The sequence below is a fragment of the Salmo trutta genome, chromosome 7 (genome assembly GCF_901001165.1).
Source record: "Salmo trutta chromosome 7, fSalTru1.1, whole genome shotgun sequence".
In the NCBI taxonomy this organism is placed as follows: Eukaryota; Metazoa; Chordata; class Actinopteri; order Salmoniformes; family Salmonidae; genus Salmo; species Salmo trutta.
In genome coordinates, this window is record NC_042963.1 from 11,315,867 (window position 1) to 11,336,854 (window position 20,988).

Here is a 20,988-nt window from a genome sequence, read left to right on the forward strand (position 1 = left end):
TCCATCACTTATGGAACTTTTAATCTCATTTAAATCAGGAATTACATGAAACCATGAAGGCAGTTTAACAGTAGATTTTTTTTGGTGGGGTTAAAATAGAGGACTTGAACATGTAATCAACACCTTAATCCTCCTGAAAGTGATCTTTCATTGACTCAACTTTATTTCTTCATGCTTAGGAACACTCTGCTATGGAACAGCCTTTACCTCATTTTGATAAAACTATGCTATAGAAAGTTACAGCATAAATATACCATACAATAAGATATTACCACCAAGGTCAAGATTAACTATGGGCATAAACGGACCCATGGCACTCATCTAAAAAGGAGAAGGTAGTCTGGCAATGTGCCCACCTATCCACTGGCTGCCTCTGCGGCCCAATTTAATGTCTCTTATTTCTGATGGTCTGAACATTATGTGTAATTTGTTCACCAAGGTTGTTTGCCCACACTGATGATCATAAGTGAATCTTCAGTACTTACTCGAAGTCGAACGCTGTTTAAAGATGGCTTGAAAAGGGTGAATAAAGGAAGATGACGTGGCTTACTTTAATGTTTATGTGAAAGAAGCATATATATACTGAACAAAAATGTAAACGCAGCATGTACTGTAAGGTGTTCATGTTTCAGGTCCCATGTTTCATGAGCTGAAATAAAAATCCCTGACATTTTCGATACGCACCAAAAGCTTATTTCTCTCAAATTGTGTGGAACAATTTATTTACATCCCTGTTAGTAAGCATTTCTCCTTTGCCAAGATAATCCATCCACCTGACAGGTGTGGTATATCAAGAATCTGATTCAACAGCATGATCATTACACAGGTGCACCTTGTGCTGGGGACAATAAAAGGCCTCTCTAAACTGTGCAGTTTTGTCATACAACACAATGCCACAGATATCTCAAGTTTTGAGTGAGTGTGCAATTGGCATGCTGACTGAAGGAATGTCCACCAGAGCTGTTGACAGAGAATAGAATGTTTATTTCTCTACCATAAGCCACCTCCAACATCGTTTTAGAGAATTTGGCAGTACGTCCAACCGGCCTCACAACCGCAGACCACGTGTAACCACGCCAGCCAAGGACCTCCACATCCTGCTTTTTCATATGTGGGATTGTCTGAGACCAGCCACCCTGATGAAACGGAGAACTATTTATGTCTGTAATAAAGCCCTTTTGTGGGGAAAAACGAATTCTGATTGGCTGGGCCTGGCTCCCCAGTGGGTGCTTGGCTTCCTCCCAGGCCTACCCATGGCTTCGCCCCTGCCCAATCATGTGAAATCCATAGATTAGGGCCTAATTAATTTATTTAAATGGACTGATTTCTTTATATGAACTTTAACTCAGTAAAAATGTTGAAATTGTTTCATGCTGTATTTATATTTTTGTTCAGTGTATATATATATATATATATATATATATATAAGTTAAATAAAGGCTAAATAATAACAATCAAAAATAATTCTGCATCATCGAAAATGCAGGCAAAATTTGTGAAATCACCTGGGAGACGATGCCTAGTAGCTTTTAAAACATGATTACAAAAAACCCCATGTGAACCAATCAGCAGTGCAATAACTGATTATTAGCTTCTGCAGGCTATAATGAGGAGACAGAGAGAGGGGGGGAGTTGAGATCATTACATGGGGGGGAGTTGAAAGGGGGGAGAAGAGGTAGGTAGGGGGTGTTTGGGGGAAGGTCAAATGGAGGGATCCATGGACACATGAGGATTGCAAAACCTGTACTGTTATGCCAACACTTCCCTCCCAAGACTACTACAGTACAGCTAAGGTTAGTGGAATATTTGTCAGGGGAGAAACATTGGCACAACTGTAGGTACATATTTTCTTCCATGGACCGAATAACCTTTACTAAGACATTTTTATTCCTTATTGTCTTCATAGGAGAACTACTGTTAGAAAAATTATAGCACAATGAGAGTGAAAAGTTCGCCGCTCATATAAAGACAAATTATTTATAGGTCAAAGAAAACTACTGCAAAAGTGGGTCTAGTTTACAGGCCAACTTTTTAGGACTACTTTAGGAGTGCAAGCCTAATTACCCATGTTGCGTTTGGGAGGTGTTCCTTTCTCCCCCTCTTCATAATATATGAACCATTTCTTCTCAAGAGATGTTGCAGCATGAGAAGATGCACTAGTACGAGTCTTCTGTTGATATCCACTGTGCTTATTCAAACATAATATTTCTACACTACTGTTATTTCTCAAAGGAGGTGTGAGTGTTTGTGCCTCAGGGAGGGAACACTGATTGCATACCACTACAATCCCAGAGGAAGCCAGTGCATCGGTGCATTTTGAAGAGCTATCCTTCTCTGTCTATTTAGGACAAGGCACTCAAACCAATTATCTTCCACAGTTGACGAAATAGTCCTACTGTACCGATGTATCAATGAACTGGCCCCAACACAGACTCATGAAGCACATCGTAAAGCGTGATGTTGACTTCTACAGACATATACACTAAGCCAGGGCTTATAAAAGCGGTCTCTGTGTACCAACCTTAAAGACGCCCTGGTCGCAGCCATTGTAGGTGCTCTCCATGGTGTAGCTCCGGAGCACACCCATCTCCCTCCAGACCACCACCCGGGCTGTGGCCTCTCGGGACTTCTCCACAAGGTAGTTGCAGCTGTTGAAGGAGAAGGCTGGGGCTATCCGGTCCAGAGTCTTAGGGATGGTCTGGAGACAAAGACAGAGGGAGAAGAAATGGGCTTTAATACAGGTGCAGGGGTGGGTATTCTTTACACTGTTTAGCCCAAATAATGTAGATAAAGAAAGGTTGATTACCGTCATGATTCATTGAAGCTCTAATAAATGATTGCTAAATGATTTAGAATATATAAATTCATCGTTTTTTAACTACATGACAACATTCCTAAGACACATTGTCTTCCCCCAAACAAAGCTTGATACTGTAGCTAGGTAATGATGACCAAGCTTTAAAGTAATTCTACTTCATATATCCAGCAATAGCTACCCTATATCCTGGGTCCTCCTTCAGAGTGGCAGTATTGACAGCAGAACCTGACTGCCACACAGTCTCCTTCACACTACAGCCGTACAGGAACACATTCTTCTTCCGCGAGTGACCATGGTAATCACAGAACACCTGTGGAGGCAACATGACACAGCTGTGATGACGGCCCTGAAGGAACACAAGGTTTTGGGCATCGTTGAACCTCATTAATCTAACAGGGATCACATAAATGACAAGGTTTTAAGGGCCATTGTGTGAGATAATAACACAGCAGCGTTAGTACAAATGCAGTCGACTGTCTAGTCAAAGTGGGCATTAACCGCATCAATTCACGTGGAAGATACTTTGGTTAGCAACATTTACAACAAAGAGAAGTCAATCACTATCAATAAATTGCATGCATTAAGCACTTGTTTTGTTTCGTGATAATAATACAGTTTCATGCTCATAATAATTTGCAGGTACACTGGGTGATTACGATAATAATAAACTGTAAATAACGGTTCAATTGATTTACAAATCGAGTTAATTATTTAATTATACTGCTGCCACACAATTGACTTGTTCATTTCCCAACACAGTTAAAAAATGATCAAACCCATAGGTGAGAAAGTTTCTGATTCGTTACGTTTACGCTGAGGCAGGAAAAGTAATCATGGCCCTCAAAAAAGCCTTTGTTTCACTATGAACATTGATTTGACATAATTAACTTATATTTGGCAGTTCAAGGTTAAAGACACGTGCAATGCATTTTCAGTTACAGAAATAAACCTGCCAGATTGTCATAATATAAATGAGTTACCTGTAACTGAGGTTAAACCGTTCTAAAACAGTTGAATCAAGTTTGTGGTAAGAAGGGCTGAGAAACTCAGAGCTAGATGTTTGCCTGACTTTACATTCTGGAAACAGAGCAAATGGTTGTTGGAGTTCAGGTAGAGATCACAGCAGAACAGCTTAGCTATAAACAAGATAAGTAGATTCAGAAAGAACAACACAAAGTCCAGGGGAGGTGAATCAGATAGACCAGGGATGTTGAGTTATATATCTGAATGAACAACATAAAGTCCAGGGGAGGTGAATCAGATAGACCAGGGATGTTGAGTTATATATCTGAATGAACAACATAAAGTCCAGGGGAGGTGAATCAGATAGACCAGGATGTTGAGTTATATATCTGAATGAACAACATAAAGTCCAGGGGAGGTGAATCAGATAGACCAGGGATGTTGAGTTATATATCTGAATGAACAACATAAAGTCCAGGGGAGGTGAATCAGATAGACCAGGGATGTTGAGTTATATATCTGAATGAACAACATAAAGTCCAGGGGAGGTGAAGCAGATAGACCAGGGATGTTGAGTTATATATCTGAATGAACAACATAAAGTCCAGGGGAGGTGAAGCAGATAGACCAGGGATGTTGAGTTATATATCTGAATGAACAACAAAGTCCAGGGGAGGTGAATCAGATAGACCAGGGATGTTGAGTTATATATCTGAATGAACAACATAAAGTCCAGGGGAGGTGAATCAGATAGACCAGGGATGTTGAGTTATATATCTGAATGAACAACATAAGTGCATTTGCATCAAATTATTGTCAAAGCAATGCATGTGCTGTCTCTGAGTATCTCTGTGAGAGGGTGGGGTAGAGAGAGAGAGAGAAAGTGAGAGAGTGAAAGAGAGCTATCTATTTGTTCTACACTCTTAGAAAAAAAGTGCTATCTAGAACCTAAACGTTTTTTTGGTTGTCCCCAAAAGGAGAACCCTTTTTGGTTCCAGGGAGAAGCGTTTTGGGTTTTGTAAACCTTTTCCACAGAAGGTTCCACATGGAACCCAAAAGAGAACCCTTTGGAACCCTTTTTTTAAGACTGTACAAATGCTTGTGAAGTGAAGTGTGGAGCTGTTGAGTGACGTCTCACCAGAGGTGTCCTGCCGATGCTGTTGAGGTAGTAGAGGAAGCCCTTGGCGTGGTATATAGTAGGGCTCAGAACAGGATCAGGCTTCATCCACTGTCTGTTGAGATCTTCACCATTCAGAGAGCAGCGGTGACTGTTAACAACACAACAGAGATACACACTGTAAGGTATACTGCTGAATAATGCAAGTCTTCTTTACAAACATAAAGCAAAAAAACTGTTTCAGTGCACTTATCTGCAAAACCCTAACATGTGGTCATCCATATCTCAGGGTTTGCGAGATCAGCACATACAAACAATAGCGATCCGATTCGGTTTGATCTAAGCAGACCAATACAGTAGCAGTCAAGTTGAGTCAAGAGTGTCAAATTATACCCTCCATTTTAGGATTGTTTATGCAATACTGAATGTCTACCCTGTCTATCCTGCAGTTGGCATGGAATCATATGAATGACCTTTGAATGGAAAGGCATTATGTAGAGAGCATTTACAGTACCTGCTGTATTAAACACACAGCAACTCAAATCACATAGGGCCAAATCTGACTTGAGATCTGCACAGCACAGGAGGCTGGTGGCACCTTAATTGGGGAGGACGGGCTAGTGGTACTGACGAGCGGAATGAGTGGAATGGTATCAAATACATCAAACACATGATTTCCAGGTGTTTGATGCCATTCCATTTGCGCTGTTCCGGCCATTATTATAATCCGTTTTCCCCTCAGCAGTCTCCTGTGCTGCACGGGCAACTCAAGTGATGCAGAAATCTCCTATTAACGTCAATGCAGTAAGACATAAGATTTACACAAAATATAGAGGAAAGGTACAGTCTCATGTACCGTGGCGAAAGTATCCTATTGCCATGTTCCTAGCCAGATGAGCACAGCTCTGTTTTTCTCAAATCAATAGTTATATGATGCTATAGTCTCAAATGAACATTTATGGTGAAAAATGTATCACATCATTTATTATACCGTGTTACATTGCATTTAAAGGTGATAACTAGCGTCACTGGCTTTCAAAGTAGCCTGTACTCATTTCCATCTCTCTCAGTCCAGATGAGCTATACCGTGACTCATCTGGGAAGTGCCACACGGTCAGGCAGTGCAGCTCTTAGGTTAGATTAGGCACTTCTGCATTTAGTGGCAGACGTTCACTAACAGCCGTGTTCCGTTTCAAAGTGTAACATTCAGAACATTCTGTGTGATATGGTAGAGCAACAGAGAGCAGTTTGATTTAACATTTTATATCATGCTCAATTTGAACATACAATGCACACATAGTGGGGGGGGGGGACGTTCTAAATTGTGCTAAATCCACCTAAATTATCAAACTAAAATGGTAAACATAAAAACAATTCAGCAGATAACAGCTACACCAGAAGCAAAACTTCATGTCTCAGTAGCCAGGACCTTGATCATTTTCCATGACTTATGAGAGGGGCAAATGACAGGTGTTTAACATGTGATTGCTTGCCAAACTAGAGGGCAGCCTTTCCAATCTTTACTGACAGCCTGTCATGGAGCTGCCAAGGCAGAGAACACTGACCTGGCAGGTTAGATGTCAATCGATTACTGAGTTCTGGACCCTCAGAACTGTTGGACTGAGTGGTGAACGAGAACTGTTGGTTGGTATTTCTACAGCACGACTGCAAAGCACACAGGGAAAAGGTGGAACAAAGTGGCACGAAGGTGTTTATCTAGCCAATCCTATGTATTAAATGGGATCAAGTTATATTCACTAGTGTGTTCATTTCAGAGGAGGCTGGTGGGAGGAGCTATAGGAGGACGGTTCATTGTAGTGGCTGGAATGGAATAAATGGAACGGTATCAAACGCATCAAACATATGAAAACCACACGACTCTGTTCCATTAATTCCATTCCAGCCATTACAATGAGTCCTATAGCTCCTCCAACCAGCATCCTCTAGTTAGTTTCCATACCTTACGATACTTCAAGGGGAATAAACGTGACATTGTTTTGTACACATAATGAAGCTACCCGTGAAGACCATGACACTGACTGTCTAGAGCAGAAACAGACCAAGGCCAGATTAGATTTGATATGACCAGCGATAATACCTTTGAAATACAGTATGCCCTGCAATATGCTACAGGCTAGTTTTGATACACCTAAATATTAGACATCAAAATCTATAGTTATCTCTACATAACAACCTAGCAGTTGAAAGGGCACCTTTCCAAGCTCTCTGGGAGCGACATACTCAAACTGACACTGACCTTTGGAGTGGACATCAACCAACTGCCCGTCTCTATCGTAAAAGTTATATCTATTCACTTGCTGTACAGAAGACAATAATATTATGTACAATGTATATTCAAACACAAAAAAAGCTTCCCCAAAAATAGAGTAGACCTCCGGTTGAGGTATCGTTTCCACTTGCCGAATTATCCTTCTTGACATGCCTTCTAAGTTCTAATTCAATCTGATCACAAAGCCTCTGTTGCCAGGCAGTTTGGTAATCCACGGGCTTTGCTGAAAATGACACAGAAATGAAAGACTATATCTTTCAGTTTTAAACTCTGCTTTGTTCATGACAGTAATAATTTATGAAGACCTTTGAGTTCCCATTCAATGAGGAGCGAGAGCAGCAGAGCATTTTGTTTCCATTTACTGGGTGTTACAGTCTGACAGCCTGTCCCCGTTTCACAGCCTGCAAGATGTCCGCCGGCCATCCCACGTTATGCTCACAAATTCAACAAACTGGATGACTAGGAATAGTAAGTGGGTGGGTATGGATCTAATACGTACATGTCATGAGAGTGACGGACATGATGAATGTAGCTCGATCTATCTTGCCATAACGCACAGTATAATACATTAAAGCCAGATTTGTGAGCTTTGAATGGTGAACTCTTCATCTGAAGTAAATTTTCCAATGTGTCTCATATTAACTACAGTGTGATACAGATCTAATATAGTGAATCTTTGCGCGTGTGATTATTTTGTGCCTCAGTCATTTCAGGTTGGGGATGAAAGAGCCTAACGTCTCTAAAAAAAAACTTCACCCAGATATGCTGTATTTAAGTTCATGAATGCAGGACTGAGCTCCAACAGATTTTTACCCAAGCAGGAGTAATGTTCTTATAGGATCTAATTAGAAACAGACTTGATCACGCGTGAATGGATTGGAATATAATGGTCATCAATACAACATCACACTAAATGAGTGTATCTCTCTGTGTGTGTTGGATGTGGGAGTCACTCAGATCTTTGACAGTAACAGCTGGGTCGTTCCACCAATTCAGTGCTTTTTGAGAAGTGTAACTTGGTCAAAATAAAAGTTTGAGTTCACTTCATTTTAACATTCTGTCATGTCCAACTTAATAATAAATAAAAAAAAGTTTCCCATCTCAAGAGGTTAAATAAAAAAATGACTATAGTAATTGCCCATCAAGTGCCAAATAAAGTAACAGGTTTGACCATAACAGGGTTGATGACTTCCTCTTAAATCAGTCATGAATCCCCTACAACAAGGAGGGGAAGTGGCTGAAAATGCATAACATTGATCTTAAACTGACCCTAGAAATAGTACTGATAGGTGACCTGGAGAGACCGGGTCAGACAATTACTAATATACTAATAGTTTTTGTAAAAGTATTTATCTTCAACTCGCAATCTGTGGATTCTATTCGATTAGATAGATTGAAATTGTACGTTAAACATCATAGTATTTTTGAAAGATATACACTACCGTTCAAAAGTTTGGGGTCACTTAGAAACGTCCTTGTTTTTGAAAGAAAAGCACATTTTTTGTCCATTAAAATAACATCAAATTGATCAGAATACAGTGTAAACAGCGCTAATGTTGTAAATGACTATTGTTGCTGGAAACGGCAGATTTTTTATGGAATATCTACATAGGCGTACAGAGGGCCATAATCAGCAGCCATCACTCCTGTGTTCCAATGGCACGTTGTGTTAGCTAATCCAAGTTTATCATTTTAAAAGGCTAATTGATCATTAGAAAACCCTTTTTCAACTATGTTAGCATAGCTGAAAACTGTTGTCCTGGTTAATACATCTAGATGTTCCGCTAGTGGAACGCCTCGCCAATATCCAATGATAGAGCGTGGCGCGAATTACAAACTCCTCAAAAATCCCAAAACTTTAATTTTTCAAACATATTACTATTTTACACCATTTTAAAGACAAGACTCTCCTTTATCTTACCACATTGTCCGATTTCAAAAAGGCTTTACAACGAAAGCAAAACATTAGATTATGTCCGGAGAGTACCCAGCCAGAAATAATCAGACACCCATTTTTCAAGCTAGAATATAATGTCACAAAAACCAAAACCACAGCTAAATGCAGCACTAACCTTTGATGATCTTCATCAGATGACACTACTAGGACATTATGTTATACAATACATGCATGTTTTGTTCAATCAAGTTCATATTTATATCAAAAAACAGCTTTTTACATTAGCATGTGACGTTCAGAACTAGCATACCCACCAAAACTTCCGGTGAATTTACTAAATTACTCACGATAAACGTTCACAAAAAACATAACAATTATTTTAAGAATTATAGATACAGAACTCCTTTATGCAATCGTGGTGTCCGATTTTAAAATAGCTTTTCGGTGAAAGCACATTTTGCAATATTCTGAGTAGATAGCCCGGCCATCATGGCTAGCTATTTTGACACCCACCAAGTTTGGCACTCACCAAACTCAGATTTACTATAAGAAAAATTGTATTACCTTTGCTGTTCTTCGTCAGAATGCACTCCCAGGACTTCTACTTCAACACCCAATGTTGTTTTGGTTCCAAATAATCCATAGTTATATCCAAATAGCGGCGTTTTGTTCAAGACACTATCCGAAGGGTGACGCGCCGGTGCGTATCGTGACAAAAAAATGCAAAATATTCCATTACCGTACTTCGAAGCATGTTAAACGCTGTTTAAAATCTATTTTTATGCGATTTTTCTCGTAAAATAGTGATAATATTCCGACCGGGAGACGTTGTTTTCGTTCAAAGACTGAAAGAAGAAAATGGTGTCTTCACATGCACGCGCGCACCCGTGTCATTGTTCTCAGATCGACCACTATCCAAATCCCCTACTGTTTTCCGCCCAGGGACTGCAGAGTCATCATTCCCCGTTCTGGCGCCTTCTGAGAGCCTATGGGAGCCTTAAAAAATGTCACGTTACCGCAGAGATCCTCTGTTTTCCATAAAGAGGCTATAGAAGGCCAAGAAATGGTCAGAGAGGGCACTTCCTGTATGGAATCTTCTCAGGTTTTGGCCTGCCATATGAGTTCTGTTATACTCACAGACACCATTCAAACAGTTTTAGAAACTTTAGGGTGTTTTCTATCCAAATAAAATGTTTTCTATCGAAATCTACTAATTATATGCATATTCTAGTTTCTGGGCAGGAGTAATAACCAGATTAAATCGGGTACGTTTTTAATCCGGCAGTGAAAATACTGCCCCCTATCCTAAACAGGTTAAAGAAGCAATAAAACTGGCATTCTTTAGACTAGTTGAGTATCTGGAACATCAGCATTTGTCGGTTCGATTACAGGCTCAAAACAGCCAGAAACAAAGACCTTTCTTCTGAAACTCGTCAGTCCATTCTTGTTCTGAGAAATGAAGGGTATTTCATACCAGTTGTCCTTGATGTTGTCCTTGAGTTGACCCTGCCCTCTAGTTGTCCTTGATGTCCTTTGTTTTTTTGCATTGTTGATTTCTCTTTTTCTTTTTCTTTCATTTTCTTGGTTGTTGGTGCATTGGAGGGGTTCTTGGGAGTGGGGAATGGACTTATTATTATTATTATTTTCTTGGGGGAGGACTGTAGGAGGGATCTCGGATGGTTGAGGGGCAGCTCTTGGGGATCTGTGGGGGGGATCTTGGAGGGTTCGGGTCCCCGTTTTCGGCCTTGTGGGAGATCTGTCAACGTGCCCTTGAGCATGGTGTTGACCCTGGATGCTTCTGTGTGTCGCTCTGAATGGGAGTCTGTTGGATGACTTCACTGCAAGTATATTATATTATATGTTTTGGATATTCAATAAAAAAATAAAACATTTTTAAAAAAGAGTGGAAGTTCAATGCAAAAAAAAATACATTGTTGAAACATTTCTAGCCTGTCTATCTATAGGTAACAGGGTTGACGTGTTATGCAATCAATAATCTCAATCGACTGATTTTCTGTAAATTCACAAAGTCGATGACTGGCACAATCTTGTTCTCATACAACGTGTTTACTTGTAGTCTCACACAGTCTGATATTTCTTCAGTCACCATTATAACAAATGTCAGGGTACAAAAGCACCTTCATCTCTTTATAGCATTTGACGGAATTAATTTTCTAAATAAATGAAAAATTAATTAATTCAAATTGTCTTTTTACTCCTGTACACAGAAGTCTACCTCCTGTCCTTTACAAACAAAGCAATCTGCCGCTGGGTCCACTTTACATCCCAGACAAAGACAGTTCAATTTAGTTTTGTTACAGGGAGTCGCCAGTTCAGGGGGATAAATAGATTTCTATGCCCCGTCTAATGGGGTTACATCCTAGTTTCACCCTCAAATCTCCATCAGACATGGATGTGCACAATGAGCATTTAGTTCGACCTCAAAGTCACTGCACCCCACCATGCCACAGATTCGGATTTAAGCATTAAGCATTGCCAGGATGGAAAATCACTGTTACTGTATCCCAGAGTTTATCATTTAAAACTAATGGAAAACATTGAGCAGATATTGGAGCTCTTATCACTATTGGGAGGGGGAAGCGCTCTGTCTGGCAGCACATGGGTGAGTCCCATTAACTGGTGGAATTGGAAAGTGGAAATTCATTTTCCTTTTGTTTGGAGTGCTCTGATGGCTTCACAGATAGAGGATAGAGGCTCAGGTGAGCAGGGGAGGGAGCAGCCTTGACACCTCCGTCCGTGGCCACGGCCGTCACTATGGAGGATGGGCTGGCTCTAAAGGAGATTGTAAATGTGGCTGACATGGCAGACCTCCCAGGAGAAAGTCATGGGTTCTTGGACATACTGTACATTGCAGATTGATCTGACACATCAATGTCCTGTCTGAGCTATGGAACACACATGACACATGGCTCCTCTTCACAGGAGAAAGCATCATAAAGGCTACACATGTTCCATCCATCAACAACACAAATACAGCCCACAGAGAGCAGAGCAGCAGAGAGGTTGATGAAGATCATGCGATCGATGGTTGATGCACTCAAAGAGAACAAAATGCCATTTCATATTCAGGTCAATGAGAGAGGATACACTACATGGTTGGTCCCCCCCTATAACAGCCTCCACTCTTCTAGGAAGGCTTTTCACTAGATGTTGGAACATTGTTGCAGGGCTTCCATTCAGCCACAAGAGCATTAGTGAGGTTTCGGGCACTGATGTTGGGTGGTTAGGCCTGGCTCGCAGTCGGCATTCCAATTCATCCCAAAGGTGTTCAATGGGGTTGAGGTCAGGGCTCTGTGCAGGCCAGTCGTTCTTCCACACCGATATCGACAAACCATTTCTGTTTGGACCTCGCTTTGCGCATGGGGGCATTGTCATGCTAAAACAGGAAAGGGCCTTCCCCAAACTGTTGCCACAAAGTTGGAAGCACAGAATCGTCTAGAATGTATGCTGTAGCGTTAACATTTCCCTTCACTGGAACTAAGGGGCCTAAGCCGCACCATGGAAAACAGCCCCAGATCATTATTCCTCCTCCACCAAACTTTACAGTTGGTACTAGTGTTCTCCTGGCATCGGCCAAACCCATATTCATCTGTCGGACTGCCACTGCTCCAGAGTCCAATGGCGGCGAGCTTTACACCACTCCAGTCAACACTTGACATTGCACATAGTGATCTTAGGCTTGTGTGCGGTTGCTAGGCCATGGAAAACCATTTCATGAAGCACCAGACAAACAGTTCTTGTGCTGACGTTGCTTTCAGAGGCAGTTTGGAACTCGGTAGTGAGTGTAGCAACAGGACAGACAATGTTTATGCACTTCAGCACTCGGCGGCCCCGTTCTGTGAGCTTGTGTGGCTTACCACTTTGCGGTTGAGCCGTTGTTGCTCCTAGACGTTTCCACTTCACAGTAACAGCACTTACAGTTGGCCGGGGCAGCTCCAGCAGGGCAGACATTTGATGAACTGACTTGTAGGAAAGGTGGCATCCTATGACGGTGCCACATTGAAAGTCACTGAGCTCTTCAGTAAGGCCATTCTGCTGCCAATATTTGTCTATGGAGATTGCATGGTTGTGTGCTCAATTTTATACACCTGTCAGCGACCGGTGCAGCTGAAATAGCCGAATCCACTAATTTGAAAGGGGTGTCCAAATTCTTTTGTATATATAGTGTGCATAGCTAGACAGATAAGCTACAACCATATAAATGTTGACATTTGTGCATCAACACAAGACCATGAATAATGGCTGTTTTTTTTCCTATCACAGTATAGCCTATTCGTCACATCACAATAGCCTAAAAATGATCATAGCTAGCTGGTATAGTAACTCGTTTGAAGGGCCTAGAAGGCTTTTACTCAACTTGGTGTTAAAAATTGAACATCGGGAGCATTCAACGTGTGGCAGGAAATCATCAAAGCTATGTCAACAATACCAACATTTCTCTGTTACTCACTCCAATTGTGGCAATCACATTTCCCCTGTTTATCCAGTTGAAAGATCAATCAGCTATTCATCCAATGTTAAAACGTTCTGCTCAATGACTCAAATAAAAAGGTCATTTTAACCAAATTAATGATGTAATTGTGACGCTTAGTACGATTTGGATAAATAATAACGATCTGTCACCTTTGTGGAAAGCATAGACTGGAGCTGATTGGTTCTGACACCGTTGCCTGGTGCTTCATCTCTGTGATGTTGCCAAGGAGGGAAACTTGCATAACCAAATCACCGGAGACCAGGCAGGCCTACTGTATACAGGAAAAAGCATAAACCTTGTGTTCACATAACAAAAAAATTAGGTCATTTCTTACCTCGCTGAAAACAAAACACCTGAAAATTCCTAAATCCTCTTTTGTATCATTTCCCTCTATTTACCTTGAGAGAGATAATAACAAAGCTCCTGCTTGTTACACAAAGCGTGTCCTTCCATAATACTGCCTGATAGCTTTAAACCATTTTCGACTCAGGCATTCATCTCTTCAGATGATGCCCATGGAAACCCTAACAGAACTCTGGCTGCTGCTACATTGTCTGTGTGATTGACGTGTCCCTCGGGATGTCTGAGAGGAGAGACGTAAGTGCAGACGACAGCTGCTGGGAAGATAGTTAGTTTTGAAATGCTCTTAAATGCAAAAACTCTGCTCTCCGTTAAGCTAACGGATCCAGCGTCTCCTCCATACCGGAGTTCAAAGCCGTCTCAGAAACCCTCTGAACCTCTTACTGACTGTCTTACACTGATGTACTCTGAGAACCCAAATATAAAAATATCCTTAGAACTCATATCAGTTATATGCATCTATTCTCCACCATGGAGAATCATACTGTAGAAACACTGAAGCAAGTGGAGACTTCTGGTACTGGATCTTCAAATCATCTAGAACACCAATGTGACAACTATGCTGATAGGCAGTGCCAGGCAACCTCACTCAGCACCACTATGCCAATAACCGCAGCAACACCCATACCATCATGTCTTATTGCTTTACTCTACAGCCATTTAGTCTACATCTTCTCCTGGAACTCTAGATTGGCTGGGCTGGTTCAGACACATTCACCCTGTCCGCCATTGTGCCTGTGCATTATTTACAAGTGACTGCCGTCCCACAATCCACCACAACAAGCCTGAGTGAAGCGTGAAACCAGCAGTTGAGTTGTGTTTCAAGTGCCTACTTCACCCACCCCCTCTCTCCTGGATGCTCTCTCTTCCTTTCAAATCTCACAGTGGATTTAAAGCAGAGTCTGTCAGTTGTTTTGACGGAGCTTCTTCTGTTGTGCATGGCTGGGTCGGACTGACTGTATTATCACCTGTGTGCAAAGCATAGAGATGGGGGATGGCTTTGTTTTGAATATTCATTTGTTTGCTTATTCGTGCCTGCTGGGCACAATCATTCTGCCGAGGGAAAAGTCATGGGAGGTTGTTAAATATCTCCCTTGATGTGGAGCTCTGAGGAGAAGACAAAAAACATTTGTATTGAATATTCAAATAAACAAGACTCATTGTATACATTCTAAAATCCCATTCAAATAATGCTCTAATACAACTGCAATCAGAACAGCTCATTACATTGCCCTGTTATATCAAATTTTATGATGTACTTTTGTCAAGTACGCATACAGTATCAATTGCAGTATACAACTATGATAAGGGATTCGGAATAACAGAATAAAATGGAAAACTAAAACATCACATCATTGTCATTATCTGTAAACTACCCTCACGTTGAGAGGACATTAGATGAGGGTTGAGTGGTCCTCTCTGACCTGTGATACCGCAGGATGTGGCTACTCTCACATAACCTCCTCTGCTGTGTGGCTTCTCTTTGTGTTATTCCAGACAGAGAGGGAAATGAACTGAACACAACATGAGCAGCAGCTTACTCTGGCTCTGGGAAAACACACACATCCTCATTTCAGCACACATGGCCACCTCTAAAGACACACACACACACACACACACACACACACACACACACACACACACACACACACACACACACACACACACACACACACACACACACACACACTGCCTGTGTTGATTAACAAAGGCTGTTCCTCCCACCAACGCAATACGAGCTGAAGGAAATAGGAGTGTGTCTCCGTTCTATTGCCTGTTTTTGCACTTGATTTGAATAGTCATGTGAATGAAGTTCCCTTATCTGCTCTTCAAAGGCTATCCCATTACAGTCCCCAGGAAATTCATAGCTTTTAAACGTACTCTGATTATTCATATTTCTGTTCTTATTAATCTCTACATCTTTCTTCCAAAGGCAAAGTCAAACTGTTATTGTACAAATAGCTTTTTTTTCTCTTACCCCCATAATATTTTAAAATATGCTAAATGATTCATCTTCAACACTTCAGAATCCTCTCCATAGGATGGCTCTAGTGGCTGAGATAACATGCTCCCAGCAGTTGGCCAGAGAGCAGTCATGCATATTCACATGCCCATGCTGTTAGGGGCTCTGAAGACACCTGAGCAGGTCTGGGCCTTGTTTCCCAGTTGTGATGTAAGTTAAGCATTACGATGATCGTACCAGATGCTTCGTTATTTACGAGCCAACTTTTGAATAGTGTTTCCTAAAGAAGCAGGTCGAGTGAACGTTTGCTCGGTGTGTCATTGCACCATGTGTCAGTGCTGCTCTCTGATCATTTTTCTCCATTCAAATAGCATTAGATTTATTCCACAATACTGCCTACGGATCAGCTCCTAGAGAGAGATATTACCACCTATGGCTGCAAATATCGAGGTGGATTATTCTAGTGTGCACCCTATAACAATGCACTAAATCAGAGACTTGGCACATAATTGCGTACATGTTATGCTGCACATCATGAAATACTGCGAAACAAAAATGACAGACAGTAGCCGAGAATTGGCTAAATAGAATTCAATTGAATGAACATGAAATATATTTCAATGTGATCGAAATATAGGGCTATGTAGCCTATAATTTACAGTATCTATTTCATGCAGTCATCTCTGTTTTCATTTTAAGGATTGTTTTATTCTTCGCTTGTTTGTAACAATTGCAAAGACATTGGCAACTTTGTAGGCTATTTGTAGTCAACTTCGTTCTGAAGTTATCGGCAGTCACAGAGAGACAGATAAACCTCTTGATTCTGTGTTTTGCTGATCTTCTGTGTAAAAAGAGGGAAGGAAGTTAGCCTGGTGGGTAAGAGCATTGGGCCAGTAACCGAAAGGTTGCTGGATCGAATCCCTGACCTGTCAAGGCAAAAGTCTGTCCTTCTGCCCCTGAGCAAAGCACTTAACCCATTGTTCCCTGGGCGCCGATGACGTGGAGGTTGATTAAGGCAGCTCCCCGCACCACTCTGATTCAGAGGGGTTGGGTTAAATTTGGGAGACACATTTCAGTTGAATGTATTCAGTTGTACAACTGACTAGGGATCCCCCTTTCCTTATAAAGTGACGGAGAAAAGCATCTAACAGCGCACTTAGTTGTTCTACGAGTGGTCTGAGGCAGTCGGTCAACTAAAAGTCCAACATTAGAAACAATGTTTTTGGGAAACTGTTAGGCTACTAAAGATACATCGTAAGATGGTTCTAATGATGATCTTAACCCTACGCAGGCCCTGTATTGTTGCTCGTGGTGAGGTGTGGTACTGCTGCTCATCTGAGAGCTGCTGTCGGTCTGTGGCCCTCCACACAGCCCATTGACATCCAGTATTGATGCCGGGATTTTAGCTTCATGCCAAATACACCACGGCAATATGGCAGACTTAAAAAAATGTTTTACCTTTATTTAACTAGGCAAGTCAGTTAAGAACAAATTATTATTTACAATGGGACTCCCAATCACAGCCAGATGTGATGCAGCCTGGATCAGAAAGCTGCATGGAGCCCAAGTAGAACCCTAAACATATTGTTTGTTGATGAGGATAAAAATACATTTGTGTTCTGTCTGTCGCAAAACTTTTTGGAGCTTGAGGGTTTTGTTATTACCCAGTTGTATGCTTTAGTTTGCTTTTGTTTAGCCAATAATTACAATTAAAAATAGGTGAAATGATTCAGGAAGCAGAATGAATGCCTCATTACAGAAGATTAATATCCAGATCATTAAACATTTAAGTGCAAAGGCTTCAAAACTTGTAGAGGGGCTCAGCTTCCTTCTAGGGCTCTTCTCGCTGGGCTGGGTTCTTGCTGAAATAGAGGAGGCTTTGTGAGACAGAGAGTGTAGCTCTTATGATTGATCTTACCACTCATCAGAGTCTCTTCACTGAAATAAATATTTTGTGTGGATCTACAGAATGTGTTACTGAAATAACATAATTCATTTGGCCAGTCCTGGATGTTATGAAATAGACATTAGGGGTAAAGTGCATATTGTTAAAGTAACAAAATGTAGACTTTAGATTATACTGTAGGGGGCTGCTAGACAAACCCTAATGACCGCTCTAAGGACCAGTATCTAACCTTTACAATGTACTATTTGCTGTGAGACCCAACAAAACCACGCATAACACTCTCTTCTCTCCATTAGAATGTAGTAAACATACAAATGTCATCTTTTATCCTTGGCATGACTTGAGACATGGAATTGTGTAGGTAAGGGGCTTTACCTACAGGGAAATCATGACTATTTCAACCTACAGGGAAATCATGACTATTTCAACCTACGGGGAAATCATGACTATTTCAACCTACAGGGAAATCATGACTATTTCAACCTACAGGGAAATCATGACTATTTCAACCTACAGGGAAATCATGACTATTTCAACCTACAGGGAAATCATGACTATTTCAACCTACAGGGAAATCATGACTATTTCAACCTACAGGGAAATCATGACTATTTCAACCTACAGGGAAATCATGACTATTTCAACCAACAGGGAAATCATGACTATTTCAAGCAGTGGGAGGGGAAGTCATGCACTAACCATAGTGTACATAATGAAGGGTCTTGGCATCAATCCCATGGGCTGAGTTGATTGAGGATGGTCATTCTTGTCTTTAAGATTGCCTGGTGGTGCATTTCCCTGGTGGCAGAGCTCACCCTGGTGGTGCATGTCCCTGATGGCAGAGCTCACCTTGGTGGTGCATGTCCCTGATGGCAGAGCTCACCCTGGTGGTGCATGTCCCTGATGGCAGAGCTCACCCTGGTGGTGCATGTCCCTGATGGCAGAGCTCACCCTGGTGGTGCATGTCCCTGATGGCAGAGCTCACCCTGGTGGTGCATGTCCCTGATGGCAGAGCTCACCCTGGTGGTGCATGTCCCTGATGGCAGAGCTCACCCTGGTGGTGCATGTCCCTGATGGCAGAGCTCACCCTGGTGGTGCATGTCCCTGATGGCAGAGCTCACCTTGGTGGTGCATGTCCCTGATGGCAGAGCTCACCCTGGTGGTGCATGTCCCTGATGGCAGAGCTCACCCTTTGGAAAAGGAATAGCCGCACACTCTAAAAGCTCCGATGCAATCATTTATTTACCAAAGTCTCGACATCAAGCTGTCTTCATCAGGGTTTCATGTGAAACACCCTCCACACTGCCTGCCTTTCAGAAGACCACCATGTTACCACTATGTTAATCACAGTGATGGAGCTAACAGGTCAAACAACCTTGGAGGCAAGCTGAGACCCTCCACCTGTTATCTTTCACCCCTCAGAACCCTTCCTCTTACTGAAACAGCTTAGCCACAGGGGCACGTGGGCGGTGGGATGGATGGGATGCTTTCTACAACCACTCTGGAGGAGATGATTATGAGAACCTCATAGGGTGCTTGTCTATCACTCATGGTCTTATCTAGTGCATCTCTTTATGAAGTGCCAGTATGAAGTAGGCTGAAAATACTTGTGTCTGTCTGCACGGACAGGACAAGTAAAAAGTAATACAAATGTGCTAGATATTGAATGCGTTTCTATGAAGTGTTGCGCAGTGAGAGCCAAGGGCGGGTGCTCTGTGGTATTGATGTATGTAAATGCTCTTGGTCTTCACTGCAATAGGAGGACCATGGTCACATTGATTGTTATTAGTTCAATACCATAGAGCAGCCAGCAAGGAACATTTACACATTTCTAGAAGAGTGAAACAACAAGTTTGACTTTTTAATGGTCAACATGGCTCTAACCAAATGTGAACACAATGGATGTATAGGATTTTGAACAGCATCGTTATTGCAAGAGAAAACACATGCAGAGGGATTATTATTGACTGATCACAGTCTCAGGAAAATCATGTGTTCCACTCGCATTTTCCGTCTGCACATTTCTCTCCAGTTGTTGTGCATATGTTTTCTCAGCCAAGAATAACAATGGTAGTTGAAGCCAGATACCGTAATCAATTTAGTTAAAAGTCAAGAAAGTGTCGTCCCTCGCCTCCGAGTCTCACCAAAAAGAGGGAAATGGAATGGAAACTATGAGAGTTCTAGCATTCCCTGTCCCCATTCCATCAGACAGACAGAGTGCTCATCTCCTGTCCTGGAAACACATAACTAGGTAATGACACCACTGTCTCTGTCAATGTGGCTCCCGTATGAAAACACAGTCTATTTCCTTTATTTATTCCGCATATAAGCATAGTTCTGCCGAACTAGCACTGACCTCCACGGTCTAATTGGCCTGTTTCACTCTGAAATAACTTGGGCTCATCTGAGTAGTTCATTTATGCAGCATCAAATTGGAGCTTCGGAGGAAGAAATACATTGTGAATTGTTAGAGTGGCTGTGGTTTAGCTTGACAGACCAAGGTTACATCAAAAGCTTATTCTGATGTTCCAGTACATATCGAAATGAATGGCTGAGATGACAATCAGAGACCTCTCCTGTGATTGGGGCAGTGTTGTTGGCTACTTGTAAAATAGGTACTGTTTCAGACACAGAGCTAAAAAGATAATGAAATACAGTTGAAAATTGAAATCCTTCGCAGATTACTGTTGTTATCCATATCAAACGAGCTAACATATTGCCTCGTGTTACACTTCGTAGTCTAATGAGCATTATAAACTGGGTGGTTCGAGCCCTGAATGCTGATTGGCTGACAGCCGTGGTATAACAGACTGGCAGCGTAGCCTAGTGGTTAAAGCGTTGGACTAGTAACCGCAAGGTTGCAAGATCGAATCCCCTAGCTGACAAGGTACAAATCAGTCGTTCTGCCCCTGAACAAGGCAGTTAACCCACTGTTCCTAGGCCGTCATTGAAAATAAGAATTTGTTCTTAACTGACTTGCCTAGTTAAATAAAGGTTTAAAAAAAAAATTCAAGACCGTATACCACGGGTATGACAAAACATTTATTTTTACTGCTCTAATTACGTTGGTAACCAGTTTATAATAGCAATAAAGAAACTCGGGGGTTTGTGGTATATGGCCAATACACCACGGCTAAGGGCTGTGTCCAGGCACTCCGCTTTGTGTCGTGCATAAGAAC

The 20,988-nt window shown here is 41.7% G+C and overlaps 1 protein-coding gene across 1 annotated transcript in view; it reads right to left on the reverse strand.

Moving 5' to 3' along the window:
• agbl1 (AGBL carboxypeptidase 1) overlaps window positions 1–20,988 on the reverse strand; it is a 152,216-nt gene that overhangs the window by 48,196 nt on the left and 83,032 nt on the right. Inside the window, exons 20-22 of the mRNA XM_029757967.1 lie at window positions 4,920–5,049; window positions 2,997–3,128; window positions 2,522–2,698 (exon numbers count right to left, since the gene is read on the reverse strand). Of these exons, the coding sequence (XP_029613827.1) occupies window positions 2,522–2,698; window positions 2,997–3,128; window positions 4,920–5,049 (439 nt within the window). The remainder of the gene's footprint in view (window positions 1–2,521; window positions 2,699–2,996; window positions 3,129–4,919; window positions 5,050–20,988) is intronic.